This window comes from Eptesicus fuscus, chromosome 2 (genome assembly GCF_027574615.1).
Source record: "Eptesicus fuscus isolate TK198812 chromosome 2, DD_ASM_mEF_20220401, whole genome shotgun sequence".
Taxonomy (NCBI): domain Eukaryota; kingdom Metazoa; phylum Chordata; class Mammalia; order Chiroptera; family Vespertilionidae; genus Eptesicus; species Eptesicus fuscus.
The window spans coordinates 69,158,339-69,175,683 of NC_072474.1; the positions used below are offsets into that span (position 1 = coordinate 69,158,339).

At 44.2% G+C, this 17,345-nt stretch overlaps 2 protein-coding genes across 2 annotated transcripts in view; one reads left to right on the forward strand and one right to left on the reverse strand.

The window, feature by feature from the left end:
* CCDC158 (coiled-coil domain containing 158) overlaps positions 1-7,517 on the forward strand; it is a 68,797-nt gene extending 61,280 nt beyond the window's left edge. Inside the window, exons 21-24 of the mRNA XM_028148424.2 lie at positions 680-747; positions 3,703-3,861; positions 5,083-5,190; positions 7,258-7,517. Coding sequence (XP_028004225.1) covers positions 680-747; positions 3,703-3,861; positions 5,083-5,190; positions 7,258-7,334 — 412 coding nt within the window. The 3' untranslated portion in view covers positions 7,335-7,517. The remainder of the gene's footprint in view (positions 1-679; positions 748-3,702; positions 3,862-5,082; positions 5,191-7,257) is intronic.
* Positions 7,518-11,102: 3,585 nt separating this feature from the next.
* STBD1 (starch binding domain 1) lies at positions 11,103-15,904 on the reverse strand. The gene is made up of 2 exons (XM_008143658.3): positions 15,650-15,904; positions 11,103-13,389 (listed from the first exon to the last, which is right to left on the reverse strand). The coding sequence occupies exons 1-2, from the start codon at positions 15,855-15,857 to the stop codon at positions 12,545-12,547; spliced, it is 1,053 nt and encodes a 350-aa protein (XP_008141880.2). The 5' UTR covers positions 15,858-15,904; the 3' UTR covers positions 11,103-12,544.
* Between the last annotated feature and the right edge of the window lie 1,441 nt (positions 15,905-17,345).

Below are 17,345 nucleotides of genomic sequence, written 5' to 3' on the forward strand. Positions count from 1 at the left end.
TTGTTTCCCAATTTAATGCATGGCTTAAAAAAGATAGCTGGATTCTCCTGCCTGCATCTGCATTTTCTTGGCTATGATGTCAGATGTCATGGAGCCTCTGTGAAACTCACTGTACACTTGTAAGAGACTGAGAGTTAAAAAGTAAATGTCTTGGTATTATAGTGAAAATTTCCAAAGACCTATTGACCTCACAAACCCTGCAAGGGAATCACCTTGAGAACTGCTGCCATAATATTCTCCTACGGGTACGCAACCCACAGAGCTCTGTGGGTTTTTCAACTTACTGAGTTAAATGAATCTGAAAGTTTTGTAAAGTGATACTACTATTGCTAAGAAATTTTTTTCTTTTTTAAATAAGTCATTAAGATCTCATCTCTTAGAATCCATGAGAGAAAGATTTGCATTTTATAGCTCCTATTACACAAAGTGAATTTTCTAGCTGGGATTATATACTATTACATTTTCATTTGGCAAATGTTCCTGGGCACTGAATGCATAGAGTGCAACTTTGGGTCTCCCTCACAGGGTTTCCTAGGACTTTGGCAGGTTTGGGTAAGGACTGCCACCTTGAGTTCATATTTTAAGCCTTCACTTTTGCCTGCATTAGCTTGCTTCTGCCCATCAAGATTAGCACTGTTTTTGAAATGGAGTGTTTGCATGGCCATTCTTATGCTTCCAGAGAGCCAGTCCCATTGCATGCAGGAGAGCTGGAAGATCCCTCGAGCTGCTTTACATTCCCCTCGACAGGTGAGTTTCCAATGAAAGCACTGAAACAGGGCTGCTTACCACCCTACCGTGGCTCCCTGTTTCCATGAGGATACAGGCTAACGCTGTTACAGTAGCCTGCACATCCCTGTGAAGTCTCTGGTCTCATTCCTACTGTCCCCCGTTTCCTACTCTGCTTCATCCATCCTTGAATCGTTCTTGAACATCCCAGGCAGCTTCTGGTCAGGGCCTTTCCACCAGTGTTCCTCTACATTGCTAACCCCTCACCACTTTGGAGCCTTTGCTCAGATGTCACTTTCCCAGTGACACTCTCACAATCTTATTTTAAACTGTTACCCTCCCACACTCCTAGTGCCCCTTATTTTTTCTTTTATTAAATTGCACGTATTTCAATATGCTATGTAACTGACTACTTTATGTTGTTCATTGTGTGTCACTCCTGCTAGACAAAAGCTGCACAAGGGCAGATGTCTCTAAGACAGTGACTGTTCTCAACCTTTCCAATGCCGCGGCCCTTTAATGCACTTCATCATGTTGTGGTGACCCCCAACCATAAAATTATTTTCGTTGCTACTTCATAACTGTGATTTTGCTACTGTTATGAATCGTAATGTAAATATCTGTATTTTCCGATGGTCTTAGGCTCTACAGTAGTGGTTCTCAACCTGTGGGTCGCGACATTGGAAAGGTTGAGAACCACTGCTCTAAGAGCTCGGTTGCCTGATCTATTTCCCAGGCACTTAGAACCTTCCCGGTGCATAGCAGGTGCTGAATTAATACTTACAGAATTGGTGAAAGGAAAAGGAGAAGAATTGAGACAGATGGTTCTCCATATAATTTCCAAAGACTAATAGACAAAATGTTCTCTATAAATATAAGGAGATCGGGAAGAGATTGAAAGATAACATAATCTGTTGAAAAGCAAAACGGCATAACTCAGACTAAAAATGGAAAAGAAGCCCTGTCCAGTTTGCTAAGTGGTTAGAGCATCAGTCCACAGACCGAAGGGTCGCAGGTTTGATTCCTGGTCAAGGGCATGCAACTCGGTTGCGGATACGATCCCAGGCCCCATTTGGGCGAATGCAGGAAGCAATGTGTCTTTCTCACATTGATGTTTCTCTCTTTCTCTCCCCACTTCCTCCTCCCCTTTCACTCTAAAATTCATTGGAAAAAATATCCTCGGGTGAGGATTAAAAAACAATAAAAATGGAAAAGAAAAAAATGTTACAAAGGAAAGCCTTATTTAAAAAAATATGTAGGCATGACTGAAATCATACTCACAGACATGTTGGACCCCCTAGAGCAGTGGTCGGCAAACTCATTAGTCAACAGAGCCAAATAGCAACAGTACAACGATTGAAATTTCTTTTGAGAGCCAAATTTTTTAAACTTAAACTTCTTCTAATGCCACTTCTTCAAAATAGACTCGCCCAGGCCGTGGTATTTTGTGGAAGAGCCACACTCAAGGGGCCAAAGAGCCGCATGTGGCTCGAAAGCCACAGTTTGCCAAATTACACAAAAGGAATATTTAACACTAAGAAGGATAAAACATAATTATAGAAAATATGTTAGATTTGGAAGGCAAGGGCAAATAGACACATAATCGGTACTTCTATGAAAGACAAGATAAGTGGGGAAAATGAAACTGAAAATGATGGTTACTCAACAAAAGTATAGCTATAATTCTGAACAGTGATAATGTAAATAGGCAAATTTGAGATGTGAGGTGAACAAGATAGGAGAAAAGATAAGTTTTTAAATTGTCTCTTTTATAGAGAAGTATATATATAAAATCAAAATAAAATATTCTTTAATAAGTACAAACTCAATTTATAAATCTTTAACTTGTGATAAATCTTTTAAGAACTAATATTTGAAGAAAAAGCGTTTATTTGAAATTTAGCAATTTCTTCATGTTTACTTCACTTATGTGTCTTATTGTTGTTTTATGCAAGAGAATACAAGTTATATCTTTGCCTTATTAGATTAATATAAATGATTGCTTTTACCTTTTCATATATATATTGAGTACTTTAGAATACGTTAACTCCATTCACTCTTTTTCCAACTTATATTCAATTGTTATCACATATTTTCATTATAAATGTAAATACCACAATGGATAACTTTCATGTTTTGTACAGTTAATATTCATTTAAATATACCCACATAGTTACACTTTATCTTCTATCTGATATTATTTCACTTATGCCTTTAATGTTCCCTTTAATGAAGTCTTCTGGGGACATATTTTCTCAGTTTCTGTTTTTCTAAACTTGTCTTTATGCTCATTTTTGAAGAATATCTTTTGCTGAGTATAGAATTCTAGGGTTGACATTTTTCCTTCACTTTGAAAATATTCCATTGTTTCTACAAAGAAGTCAAATCTAAATTTAATTGTTGCTCATTTAAATGTAATTTGTCTTTTTTGCCCTTCTGGCAGCTTTAAGATTGTCTTTGTCTTTAGTTTGTTTGCTTTTTAGCAGGTTTTATCGGTATGTCGAGATATGGTTTTCTTTATATAGAAAAACCTGTTTGGTTTGTGCAGTCATGCTGTGTGAATCTGAGCTAGTCTGTGCTTCATTGTTCAGACCTGTGGGTTCCACCCGAAGCCCTGGGTATCTACTAGGCCAGTGGTTGGCAAACTCATTAAGTCAACAGAGCCAAATATCAACAGTACAACGATTGAAATTTCTTTTGAGAGCCAAATTTTTTAAACTTAAACTTCTTCTAATGCCATTTCTTCAAAATAGACTCGCCCAGGCCGTGGTATTTTGTGGAAGAGCCACACTCAAGGGACCAAAGAGCCGCATATGGCTCGCGAGCCGCAGTTTGCCGACCACGATACTAGGACATCCTTTCGCCCTCCACCCATCATTGGAAACATTTTCTCATCAAAGTTTGACTTTTTGAGAGGTGTGGTGTACTATTTTTCATTAAATCTGTGCTTTTACTTTTGTTCTTGCAAAATTTTAGTAAATCCATCTGTGAAAAATTCAGCTTCTCGGTCATTCCATTCTTCTCCTAAGAAGTCTCCGGTTCACTCCCTCCTAACTAGTTCGGCTGAAGATTCCATATGTTCCACATCTCCATATAGGTCCGCCAAAACTATCCGTTCAGCTGATTCTGTTAAAGGTAAGAATCACCTGATATCACTGATGCGATTAATGGACTTTCCTGCTCTGGTAAACTGAAAGTTCCTTTTTATAATCAGAATAAGATTTTATTTGGTGTTCTTATATGCAAGTTCTGATAGCTAGCTGTGCAACTTAAGTGGGTCTGATTTAAGTAATAGCTATTGTGTATACACACATGCACACACCCCTTAGTAAATATACATAGACATATGTAAATATCTCTTTCTTTCTCTGTCACAAATAAGGATTTTTTTCTGTTTATAATAAGATTTTGGGTCTTCTTTTCAATGTTGTGACTTCTCTTATTTACATTCTCTGAAATCCCAGCCCTCTTCTGTCCGTGCCTCTGTAAATGCAAGTGTCTATCAGGCAAACTTATCAGAATGTTCTCATTTTTTATTCTAAGTTCTTTTTGTGTGTGTGCTAAAACAAACGGGAAAATGTTTGATTTAGAATAAGTGTCTGATAAATACGTGGGTGTTAAATAAATAAATGTTGGATTGAACCTGAAATGTTTTTCATCCTCTGTGACAGTGACACAGACAACCCAGGCTCTAGGGTATCATTTCCATTGACAAGGGGTCAACTAGGCAAGTTGTCGCATCAGAGACTAAGACTAAAATTAAAATCCTGAGATTGCCAATTGAGTATTTTTTAGAGATTGACAGAACTTAGCATCCTTATTAGAGAATAGCTTGCATGTATCTAGCCCCTCCTCAGTTACTCCTGCCACATTTCTTCTCGGCTCACTGCGGACAGGTGAGCATGCAGGCTACCCGCTTCCATCTTATAACCCCTCCCTCATCCAGGTGACAGCAGCTAAAATGTCACTCGGCCTCACACACCTTTAGGAGTGTCCCCAGGGTCAGTATTACATCTTGCTCTTCCAACCAAACCCTAAGTTTGTGGAACTCTGAGGTTTGTTATGAAAAGCTGTCGTTTACAATGGAGAATATATCATTAAACAAAAAGTATTTCTCTCACTCATCCCATTTAATGCTGTGTAGTTAAATAAGAATAAATCAGTTTGGTTTAAAACAAAATAAAATAAGTTAGCACTGCAGTATTTAGATAAGACACTTATTTATTTTAAAATAGGTTTTCATAGGTTAAGGTTTTCATTATTTGAAAGGAAAGGTTGTTTAACCTGTAATTGGAAGATTTCTAAAATATATATTAAATAGATTTTTAATATCACATCTAAGCAATTTTCTAATAGCTTCACAGTCTCAGCCAATAGAAACCACAGGAAAAACATGCAGAAAACTTCAGAACAGACTGGAAAGCTTGCAAACTCTGGTGGAAGATTTACAGATGAAGAACCAAGGTACAGTGTACATTTGGCGAGATCTTTCTTGCTCAAAAGCATACCCCTTCCCTTCAGGTGAAGCCTCCTATCTATTGGCCCGCTGTAAAGCATCCTGAATAAGCAGTCTTAAGCAAAATATAAGGATCGGAACCATGACTAAGCCCTGGATTAATTGTGTGACCTTAGGCAGGTCACTTTGGTCCTGCTCTGCAGTAGATAAGCATTTGTGGGGCAGTAGCCGGGGCATGATTGCGGTCAGTAGCCAGAAAACAACATAGCAGGACACAGCCTCCACGGGGCTTTGGTTAGCATGGACCATACCGACTATGCCACAGGCGGCTCTGACTGTGGAGCAGCCCACTCTGTCTCACTGCTTCACTAATAAACTCTTCCGCTTTAAAGAAAGAGAGAGAGACTGTGCCACATAAACAAACCACTTACAGATATACTAAATGTACTAAAGCTGTTTGGATGAGACGTTATTGTACTCCGCAGATCAGAGGCAACATTTAGGCATAAGTTCTAAGTGGATGTGCCTGTGCATATGGGAGGATTTGGATATGTTCCCATGGGTTTGGGAGGGCTATCATGCTTTATGCCTTTCTGACATAAATTCATGAATCCTCGAGCCCCTTTTCAGAGGGAAAGTCATTTTGAAGTATACATGTCATTCCATCTTCCCAGCTCTAGAGAAGTAAGTTGCAGATGAAGGATAAATATTTTTCTAAGAACAAATCCTTATAAAATAAATTTAACTTTGTTAATAATCATCATTACTATTAGCTCTTATTGAGCATTTCCAGCTGTGTGGCAGGCCCTGTTCCCAGAGCTTTACCGATGTTTTCTCATGTGAACCTCACAACAACTGGGACGTGGGCACTGATGTTATGTCATTTGAAACTGCAAGTAACACCACAGTCAGTCAATAACTTCTGTCACATGAGTAGTAGAGCTGGGGCTTGATCTCTGTAATTTCTAACTCCGAAATCCACATGTTTTACCAAATTATTATTAAAAAAAGATTCCAGACCCCTATGATGATCACAGACCCTGTGGAGATAAATGTCAGAAAATGTTTGATTTTAAGTTTATTGTGAGCTTTTCAAAGAAGATGCATTATCTCCTTGGCTCCATTTTTATCATACTTTGATTTATATTACTGGGTTTATTTGAGTAACGCCACCATTTAATAGTTCAAATGAGAGACTTGTTGCATTTGTTTAAAAATGTATAAAGACCTTTATATTGGCTACATTGTCTGGATGGAATGTCTCTTGGAAATTATGAAACAAATATTTTTTAGAGAATTTGGGGAGCATTTATCAAAATTTAAAGTGCACATATGCCTTGGCCCAGAAATTCCATTTCTAACTATTTATTCTATAAGAAGTAATTCTACAAATGCACTAAAATTTAATGTAACAGGAAATACTAATTCTACAAAAGTTATTTCCTGTTACATTATTTATAAACAAAACTAGGAAAACAACTTTTAAAAATGTGTTTACTAACATATTGGTACATCCATATTGAGGAATACTGTGCAGTCATAACGAAATGTGAGCTGAACTGGGAAGATGTTAACATTTTGTTAAGTGAATAAAGCAAGCTACAGAACAAGTTATACTACATTTCCATTTATGTAAAGAAGAAACTCTGTGTGTGTGTGTGTGTGTGTGTGTGTGTGTGTGTGTGTGTACACGCAGCTACACATGAAGATATTCACTAGACTGTTTACAGGGATGACCTCAAGGGGGTGGGGTCAGCAGATGAAGGGAGCAGAGACAAAGACTGACTTGCATCTCTGTACACTTCTGAGGTGTTCAGATTATTAACAACAGTATGCATTACTTCTATCCTAATAATTATTGTGCTCATTAAAATAACTAAACTAGTAGAGATTTATCCTTAGCTCTGTTCCATAGCATATCTTTTCAGAAATATACTACTTTGCATTTTTAAGAACTTCTTGAGCTCAGAATGCATGTATTCTACAGTAGCAAGATGACCTTTTAAAAAGCACATAATAGAATTAAAGCCTCAGTAAATGTTGTTATTCTAACTTTGTTTTATCAACATTTTCAGCAATGTCTTCAATGATAAGAAATCAAGAAAAGAGAATTCAGAAAGTGAAAGACCAGGAAAAAATGTTACTAAAGTGACACATTGCTTGCCTATTCTTTACAGAGATATGATGCCCAATTAATTGTGGTGTTACTTATAAATAGTGCCCTGCAAACTTTTTTCTTTTTATGTGAAATTTTAATTAAAGATATCCTGTCTTGTAAACTCTATTTTGAAATAAAATATTCTTGAATGCTCTCCCAGTAAAACTTCAAGCAGTACTCGCTAGTTGTGAAAGTATTCATAACTTAAAATGTATTACTTTGTGCTAGTGTGTTAGAATAATTATGCCTTTTTTTTTTTTTATTTTTTTACTGGTGCTGAAGCAATAGTGTGTTGTTTTTTCTCCCAACTTAAAAAACAATTTTTACATGGAAGTGAAAGATGTGGTATAATGCCCGGAACAGGGCAGACTCTGGCACATGACAGGAATTCCTGCTGTGACCCTGAACTGTTTGTTTTATCATTATCAGTGGCTGTGATCAGACAACAAAATATTGGGCCCCTGATCAAGACTTCCGGAAAAGTTTATCTTTTGCATATTAATAACTATAAAGAAAGAAGACATGTATTATTCTTCAGTCGGTAGGTAACTTCTATGGATTGAATGGATTCAGTCTGCCTTAATTAGATTTTAACAAATTAGGGGTTATGTATGTGGAGCGTTTCTTAACATCAATAACCAATTCTCTGTGGACACCAACTGACGTCCTCCGAGTCAGCTCAGTTCTGACACTATCTGGAGTTAAGGTCAGCTTCTGCAGATTTAAGGGTGCAGTCTCACAAAGCAGGTGGCAGTCGAAAGGCCCAGACCACCGTACTTTTTGACTGACAGGTTATAAAGCGGGGATTCCCACACCTCCTCCTGAGTTTCAGTAATTTGCTAGAATGGATCACAGAACTTATGAAAGTGCTTTAGTTACTGTTACTGGTTTATCATAAAGGAAACAATCAGGAACAGCCAAATGTCAGAGATGCATAGGGCAGGGGGTGCATCTGGTGCAGGAAGCTTCCACGCCCTCTCAGGGTGTGCCCCCTCCCAGCACGTCAGTGTGTTCACCCAAAAGCTCATTAAATCTCCTGACAATCTCCTGATGTAACAACAGGGATACATTCTGAGAGATGTGTTGTTAGGTGATTTCATCATTGTGCGAACATCACACACATGCGTAAGAAGATATAGCCCACTACACACCTAGGTTATATGGTGTACCTATTGCTACAAGCCTGTACAGTACGCTACTGTACTGAATACTCGAAGCAATTGTCACACAATGGTAAGTACTTGTGTATCTAAACATAGAAAAGGTATAGTGGAAATATGAAAACTATGATATAGAAGATAAAAAGTGGTCACCTGTGTAGAGCACTTACCATAGACAGAGTTTGCAGGACTGGAAGTTGCTCTGGGTGAGTCGGTGAGTGAGTGGGGAGTGAATGTGAAGGCCCAGGACTACTGTCCACCATTGTAGACTTTATAAACCCTGTACACTTAGACTACACTAAAATTATAAAACAACATGAGAGTAAATCAAGCACAAGAGAAAATTATGCAATCAAGAGATTTAGTAAACACAAGATGAGGCTGCTGCCAGTGTAACAGGGCATGCTGTTTTTCAGTGAACTTTTTCTAAGTAGAAAGAGTACATTCTACAGTGATGATAACAAGTATAGCGTAGTAAATACATAAGCCAGTAACATAGTCGTCTATTATTATCAAGTTTTAATAATTGTATGTGCTGTACTTTATACAATTGGCAGCATGGTGGGTTTGTTCACACCAACATCACCGCAAGCACGTGAGTTATGCTATGATGTGAGGATGGTTACCACCTCACTAGGTGACAGGAATTTTTCAGTTCCATTATAACCTAGTTCTGTCCTTTGGTCCATGGTCGACCAAATCATCTTTATTGGGTACTTTACTTATTCAAGGGTTTTTAGAGCTCATTCTCCTGTCTTCCACCCCGTCCCACAGACTAGTGGGTGGGGCTGAAAGTTCCAAACCTCTAATCACCACTACTTTCTGGTGACCAGCTTCACCCCAGGGCTATGTAGGGACTCCCCCATAAATCGCCTCATTAACATAAACTCAGGTGTGATCTAAAGGGCCTCACTGTGAATAACAAAGGACAGGTCTCAAGAAATCCCAAGGGTTTAATGAGCTCAGTGCCAGGAACCTGGGACAAAGACTAAATATATTTATTATACCATACTAGTGGCCTAGTGTATGAAATTCGTGTATGGAGGGGGGGTTCCCTCAGCCCAGCCTGCACCCTCTCCAATTGGGGACCCCTTGGGGGATGTCCGACTGCCAGCAGTCAGACATCCCTCTAGCAATCTGGAACTGCTGGCTCCTAACCGCTCACCTACCTGCCTGCCTGATCACCCCTAATTGCCTCTGCCTGCCTGCCTGATCTCCCCTAACCTCTCTTCCTGCCTGCCTGATCACCCCTAACTGCCTCTGTCTGCCTGCTTGATCACCCCTAACTGCCCTTCCCTGCCAGCCTGATCACCCCTAACTGCCCTCTCCTGCCGGCCTGATCTTGCCCCCAACTGCCCTCCTCTGCTGGCCAATTTGGTTCTGATTGGTCGGTTTCTATGCCAGTCAGTGTCAAAGGCTCTGCCTCCTAGGCAGCCATTGGCTCCTTACAGTTGACCCAGATTTGGTTCTGATTGGTTGGTTTCTATGCCAGTCAGCGTCTCTGGGCCTATCAACAGGAACTGCTCAGAAAGGCAGGGCTGATCAGCAGCCCTGGTGGAGGCCTGGAGAGAAATGGAGGCGCGGCTGCTGGCCCAGCCCAGAGAGAGAGAGGCAAGTGCTGATCAACAGCTGCCACACAGGCTACGGATCAGACCCTGCTTCTCTCTTCAGGCCTCTCTCCGGGCCTGATTCACAGCCCCCTCAGCAGTTAGTGCTGGGTCACTGCGCCTGCAGCTGCAGCAGTAAGCACTGACTGCAGGACTGAGTTCTTGTTGGTCAAGCCTCTGGTTGTGACAGAACCAGGGTTTTTATATATTAGGATTATACCACATGTGTGAACCAAACAAAATGAGACAAGAAGAACATATACAAAAATGTTCCAATTGTGCCAAAGACATCAGGGACCATGTGGCAGAAGGCTGGCTGTTCCAGACAGTCTGCACCCACTCCTTGCCTGGCACAAACCTCACTGAGAAACAGCTGCCCAGCTGGAGGCTGTCTCCCAGCCTGCTGCCCTCCACCATAGGCACCGTGCTTGTGGACAGAACAATATGTGTCACTTTCTGGCCAAAAGTCCTAGTAAGCCTTCGTGGTTTCTCTTCATTTCATTTCCCTTTCCGTGGGCTGGCTACCGAGGGCAGGGAGGCCCCAGGGGACAGTAGGGTAGAAGGAGCCTGGTGACAATCTCTGCAAGAGCTGCCCTCCTGGCAGGAAAACCCAGTGCCCACTGTTTATTTCGTGAGAAGAAATAAACTTGTTGCTGCAGCCTTCTTACAGGGATGGTGCCTGTGCAGCGGTGGGTGCCAGCCTGTCCAGCACAGGTAATAAACTAGTAGGGCACATGGACTCCCCCACCCCCGCCACACACACACACACACTCTTCATGTTTCTCCTCTAAATGACAGTGTTAGTGCTCTAAGCGATTCAATTTTTAATAAATTTTTAAAAGATGAAATGTAGTATTGTAAGTATCTCTTAAATCAATTGGATTTACTGAAAGATTAACTTTCATCAGGTAATGATAAAATGGCTAATAGTAGAACTCTAAGGATTTTTATTATAAATTGTTTTATCTTTAATTTTACCAAATAGAAATGCTTGGGCATTCTGGCAGTAACAGGAAATGCCTCACTAGTAGAATGTTTAATTCATTATGAAGTATAAGAAGTACACAGCAACTTAACATAATAATGCTATGAGCCAAAAAATCAAACATAGCTCTTTAAGCACTATTTTCAGTTGGGTTTAAGCTTTTTTCTGCAAAGACCATCTGTAACCAAAATTAAACAATGTTTCACCAAAAGGTGTTACACTTATTTAAAGTTGTTTTAACATATAAGAGTTCATTTTCAAGTACAGGCATGCATATTATCCCTCCAAAAGTACAGTTTTACAAGAAATATTCTAAAACTTTGTCTCCAAAGGGAGGAGAAAAACAGACTTCCGTGCCTCCTGATGTTTGCTTTTTCTCTGTTTGTTATTAATGAAGGAAAACATTAGTATTTTATTTTACATCAAAGCTATTATGGTACCAAGATTTAGACAAATAATCCAGACATTTAATAAATATATTAAAACTCTGGTTTTATTTTTTTGGTTATAATAGCAAAGTTTGATGTTTATTTCTTCTCAGAGCAAAGACACACTTCTCTCTCATTGGCCTGCTACATTTGGTTACCCAAGACAGCCACCGATATGAAAGGAGAGGGGAGGGGGTGAAAGCATTGCTGTGGGACAGCCCACCGTTGGTCCTTGCCGTGGGCACAGGTGATTCCACAACAGCCCAGGAGTAAACGCTGGGTGTGTCCCTCCCCGCAGTCAGGTGTGCCTGCCTGTACCTCCCAGTGCTCTAAGAGCCACCATGCAGGCCACCTGCTCAGCCCACACCTCAACCCCATTTCTGTTCCCTTTCCTCCTGGGCTGCTCCTGGTGATGGACTCTGATTAGGCCCTTGTTTCTACACTAGCCTTCGATCACACGACAAAGACATGCTTGCTACCTTCAAACCATACCAGGCAGGTAAAATCAGCCAAAAACACTGGGAAATCTCATAACCTTCCTAGTCACATCTAGTGACCAGATGTTTTCTGCTCACAGTTCCATATGGTGGTAACTATTTTTAAACAAAGTGTATAGTACATTAGTAAAGAGCACATTTCTCCAGCTGCACCACGAGGACATCAACTTGTTTCGCTCCCCTGGTTTAAGGATCACCCAAAGGCTCAAGCTTGAACCCTGTGCAGCTGGTTAGCTTTTGTGCTCCCTGACCAAGCTTAGCCAAGTCACTCCCCAAGAGGACCACGCCCTAAAGTATTGATGGGTCCGCATAATCCATCCATCACTGCCACAGAAAAAGCCCACACTCCCTGGAAGCATCATCCACTTACGTATTTCTGCACATTAAACAAAAGCCACTAGCAAATCTGAAACCACTCGGCTAACCTTGGGAGTTACACTTCCTTTATTGCCAATTGTTGAGTGTGCTCCACAACCTGAGCCCCTTCCACATTCTGCAACAGTTCCTTCAACACCCTGCGAGCCGCATCAGTGGATCCCCCAGCACTTGTGAACCAATGCATCCTCGCGGCCAATTTCCAGCAGCCTATTGCTGCATTCTTCCCAGCGAGTAATTTCCCCGTTCTCCACCACCACGAACTTCCACTCCACCACTGTCTCTGCCGGTAGGGAGACAGAACGAGACCAGAGCCCCCCCGAGCTGTACTGGAGGGGGAGGTAAGAGGTCCACCTCCCAAGCCTCTCGTGGTCTCCAGTTACTGCAACGAACTGCACCCTAGTGCTTGTGATGTAATGGACCTGGAACCTGATACTAACTTGCTGAGGCTCTGAAGTCATCACTACTATCCGTTTTGTCTTAACAACCACTTCCTGACCACTTGCTTCCGCAAGAGTGTTCCTGCCATAGTCCGTTCCCTGGCTCGGGCTTAACGTTGGGGCCTCAACACTGCCACCCAAACCGATATCCCCCCAAGACGAGTGCCTGGACACCATCTCCCAGTCCTCCGAGTCCTGTCTGTCCAACTGGGCAAGGCTCACGTCGTCTGTACCGCTGTCCACGAGCAGGCTGCCAGAAGGCAATGTCTCTGCAAAACATGGAGCTGCTTGAGCAGGTAGCTCTTGTCCTTTTTGGAATCCCCATTCTCCTATACGAGATTCACGACTTTCATTGCCTGACGCCTCTACATAGCCTCCGGCCGCAGATGGAGCTGGAGATTGTGTGTCTGGAAACCATCCAAAAGGAGCACGCTGTCTCGAATTGTCACGGTCACCATGTTCTCCAGGGGGACTCTGCAGTCTCCACGCTGCTTCCTGCACGCTGCCGGGGCCTTTGGTCTCTGAGACCAGACACCCATTGCTTTCTTGAAGATGCTCTATAAAAACAGAATGTGACAGTCAGTTCTCATGAGAAGAAATGAAGCTGGGCTGAGGAAACAGGTTTAGACATGGAAGATTTTACCACTAATCTATCTGCAGTTCACAAAATCTATCCCTACTAACATCAAGTACTTCACCACCTAGTTCAGACCCTGACCCAATACTGTCTGTGTGCTAAGAATATGCATGTGTACCCAACAATAAAAGGCATGTCCGGAAGTGTCGAGGAAGTGGCAGGTGTACAGGCCGAAGTGTACAGGTCCTCACCTTCCGCATTCCAGGCCATGCTGGCATGCACCCACGCCAGGCTGTTCGGCTCCTGTTATCAAAAGATGTACAGCCTGCGGAGCGAAGGGCTGGATGGCTACCCTACAACCCGCAGAGTGCACTCGTGCTCTCAGGAGCTGCGGGCAGCCCAGGGATCCGCGCTCACAGATGCTGGCAGCTGCCGGTGGGAGAATACACAGGACAGCAGTGCCTCATGGGCAGGAGCTGGGGGCAGGGTGGTAGAAGAGGGCTGTTCTCTCCTTGCCAACCCCATGTGTGTCAGGAAGCTCTTCAACACACCATTGGCTTTTTACATCCCCTCACACTGAATGCTTTAAAAAATGTTCTTTACACAATCCAAGCTCTCTAAAGACTCAGTTTCCTTCTTGGTCACCTCCTTGATAGTCTAAATTGTTCCCTACAAGATCAAAGTCTCCAGTCATACAATCATCACAGATGGGGTTTTTTGTTTTTTGTTTTTTAAGATTTTTAAAATTTTTTAAACATATTTTTATTAATTTCAGAGAGGAAGGGAGAGGGAGAGAAAGATAGAAACATCAATGGTGAGAGAGAATCATGGATCGGCTGCCTCCTGCACACCCCCAACTGGGGATTGGGCCTGCAACCCTGGCATGTGCCCTTGACCCAAATCGAAGCCGGGACCCTTCAGCCTGCAGGCCAACACTCTATCCACTGAGCCAAACCAGCTAGGGCTGTTTTAAGATTTTTAAAAATAGATTTTTTAGAGAGAAGAAGGGAGAGGGGGAGAGAGAAACATCAATGTGAGAGGGGAACATCAATCAGCCTCCTGCATGACCCCAGTGGGGATGGAGCCCACAACCCAGACATGTGACCTGACTGAGAATTGAACCAGCAACCTTTCAGTGCACTGGACAAAACCAAACCAACTGAACCACACTGGCCAGGGCACAGATGGTTTTTTGTTTGTTTTGTTCTGTTTTGTTTTTGAGGGGTATGGAAGGGTGCGAGGGAAGGTAGTCTTTAACTTTCTCTTTAATGGTGGGATTGGAAGTAAGACGGAAACAAATATTACTCTGAATTCCCCCAATCTTTCCACCTGAAACATAGGATCAGATCAAGGAAAATGAGCTCTCTGCTCACCCCAAACCAAGGCAGGAAAGGCACAGGGGCAGACCTTCAAGTTCAGATGTTATCGCTGGCAGGCTGGACAGGCAATGGAGCCTTGGCCAGGAGGACACTGGAAAGTGAGGTCTCCTGCCAGCGCTCCTACTGCGCCTGGCATGCCCTCTCCAAAATGGAGAGATTTAAACCTGCATGCCAATTCTACTCATCAGAGTTGGGTCCCCTATTCAGTACCCTTTTTAAGTCCTTTCCCCCGGGGTTAGACAGCCCTGCGCTGCTGTGGTGAGCTTGGGGGAGGGCCCGCAGAGCCTTCATGGCCAGAGTCCAACCTGAACTTTGCCTTCCAGACAGAAGCATCCAGATAGCGGGAGGTGCTCCCAAGCCCAGCTCTTCCACGGTGGCGTGAGGCATGGGAGGACCTGAGCCTATGGGATTGAGACTGAGAAAATGTCCCTGCTCCGTCAGAGGTTGAAGAGGGTTGCAGGGGTCCCCCTAAACCTCAGCACTCCTTTCCGAAGTCCGGGAGGGGCGCCGCCACTGCAGCCGCCCGCACTGCACCTCGCGCCGCTGGGCAGAGCCCATGCCCACGAGAGGGACAAGGGCAGGTCCTCAGGGTCCCTGGGGACAGAGGCGAGGCGGGGCCCGTCCTTGGAGGCACCGCCCGGGTACCCCTAGGGCTTCGGGAGAAGGCGAGAAACCTGTGCGGTGCGTGCGCACCGGCAGGGGAACTACTGGGCGTGGGGAGGGCCCTAGCCCGGGTGGGAAAGTCCGTCCCTGGAAATGAGTGGGCATTTTCGTCCCTCCAGGTGGGCATGTTCCTCCCTCGGCGAATTTCAGCGCCCTTGGCAGGTCTGCCCCGGAGACGCGGAGAGGAAGGTACGGCACCTGGTTTGGTGATCGGCTCCCGCCTGGAAGGGCCCGGGCTCAGTCCGCTGCCGCCACTCTGATCGCCTCCGGGCGACGCAGCCTTTCCCAGAGCGGCGTCCTCCTCCCGCTCCGCGTCCCCCTTCCTCCCCTTGTCCCGCAGCAGCCAGATCAACAGCGCTCCGGCCAGACCCCCTCCGACCAGCAGGGCGGACCAGACGGCGCCCATGGCTGAGAGGCCGCAGCTCGGGACACGACGGCCACAGGGACCGGGGCTCAGGTCACGAACGCAAAGCCACACCTACCCGCGCGCTCCAGCCTTTTACGGCCCCGGTTGGCCGCTCTCCGCGCGGAGCCCAGCCCCCCGCGACTTTCCCAGCCCCGCCCCGCCCCGCCCTGCCCCGGGCTGCAGCCCCACGCCGCGGCCGGGCGGCTCGAGCGCTCTGCTTTCCAGCGTTTGGCATTTTCGACTCCGCCAGTGGCTGGGTCGAGTGCTCTGGGTGCCCCGTTCCACGTGTGTTTCACGCGCGTAAAGAACCCAAGTGTGCACAGCCACCGCGCGCAAAGCCGGTCCAGGCCCACCGCCCCCCCCTTCTCACGCCACGGCCCGCTCGGCCAGCCCTGCCTCGGCCAGCGCCCGGCGCCTCGGAGCCTGCCCCGCGTGCACCCTCGGCAGCAGCGCGGCCAGCTGGAGGCGGGAGCTTCCCGGAACTTAGACACCGGAGAGGCCGAGGTGCGGTGGCGCGCGGGACAGGGGCCCCGGGCTGGAAAGGTAGCTCAGCGCGCGGGTGGGGTGAGCGGGGTGCACTGCAGGCGCATTGAGAGGAAACCCGGAGACATAGTGGAAGCTCTATTCGAGCACCAGTTGGGGCGCTTAGCCTCCCCAAAGCCTCAGCCTCAAAGGATTGGACTGAGAGCCATCCATCTATAAATGCCAATCATCTCAGCCACTTCCAGTCCTTGCCGCTTCCTGGACCTCTTTTTCAGGCGTGTGGTTGTTGCAAAATGAGGTATGGACTGGATGTTGCCCAGGGACAAGCTCCCACAGGTGGGCTTATTAATAAAAATAGAAGCCTTCTTTGTGGATCGCTAACGTAGGCATTCGATTTGATCCTCACAAACAAGACCACCCTGTGAGCTAAGAATCATACACATTTTTTTTTGTTAAAAATAAAAATTCAGGCTAGTAAACTTGAAGATCTAAATGGCTTTATTGAGTGATGTATGTGACATCCCACCTGTCCACTAGAAGGGCACTGGGAGGCGTGGTGCAAAATCAAAGTGTCTGGTAGGGAGGAGCGTGGGGCAAGGGAGCTGTTATGGAATGAATGAAAAGTTCCATGTATTCCCCGTCTGGAGCATGGCTGTCATCTTCTTTCTATAGATTCCATATGCATTTTTAATACAGTGCAGATGTTTGTCAAGGTTTCATGTTTTAAATTAATTAGGGATTCAATGATAGACTTTTTAAAGACCTCTAAAGTTTAAGACCACTGACAGCCACCCATACATCTCACTTCAGGCAGCCTTAAGATAACAAAACCAATTTTGAGATGAGGATGAAAATAGTGAGGTGGTAGTAAAGCTATATTCTTAAGAAAATGAATGTCACTATGAAAAACAACATTCTCTTTGTGGACAGTGTCTTTTATGGACTCTACCTCTGTTATGGAACCTGACTTACTGCTGCTTAAATTTAAAGCTGTTATAGATCTAA

Excerpts from the sequence above, each read along its gene's own strand:
- STBD1 (XM_008143658.3), bottom strand. The coding sequence starts at position 15,857 with ATGGGCGCCGTCTGGTCCGCCCTGCTGGTCGGAGGGGGTCTGGCCGGA. Across the intron at positions 13,390-15,649 it reads GGAGCCGATCACCAAACCAG|AGCATCTTCAAGAAAGCAAT; the intron begins GTGCCGTACCTT and ends CTGTTTTTATAG.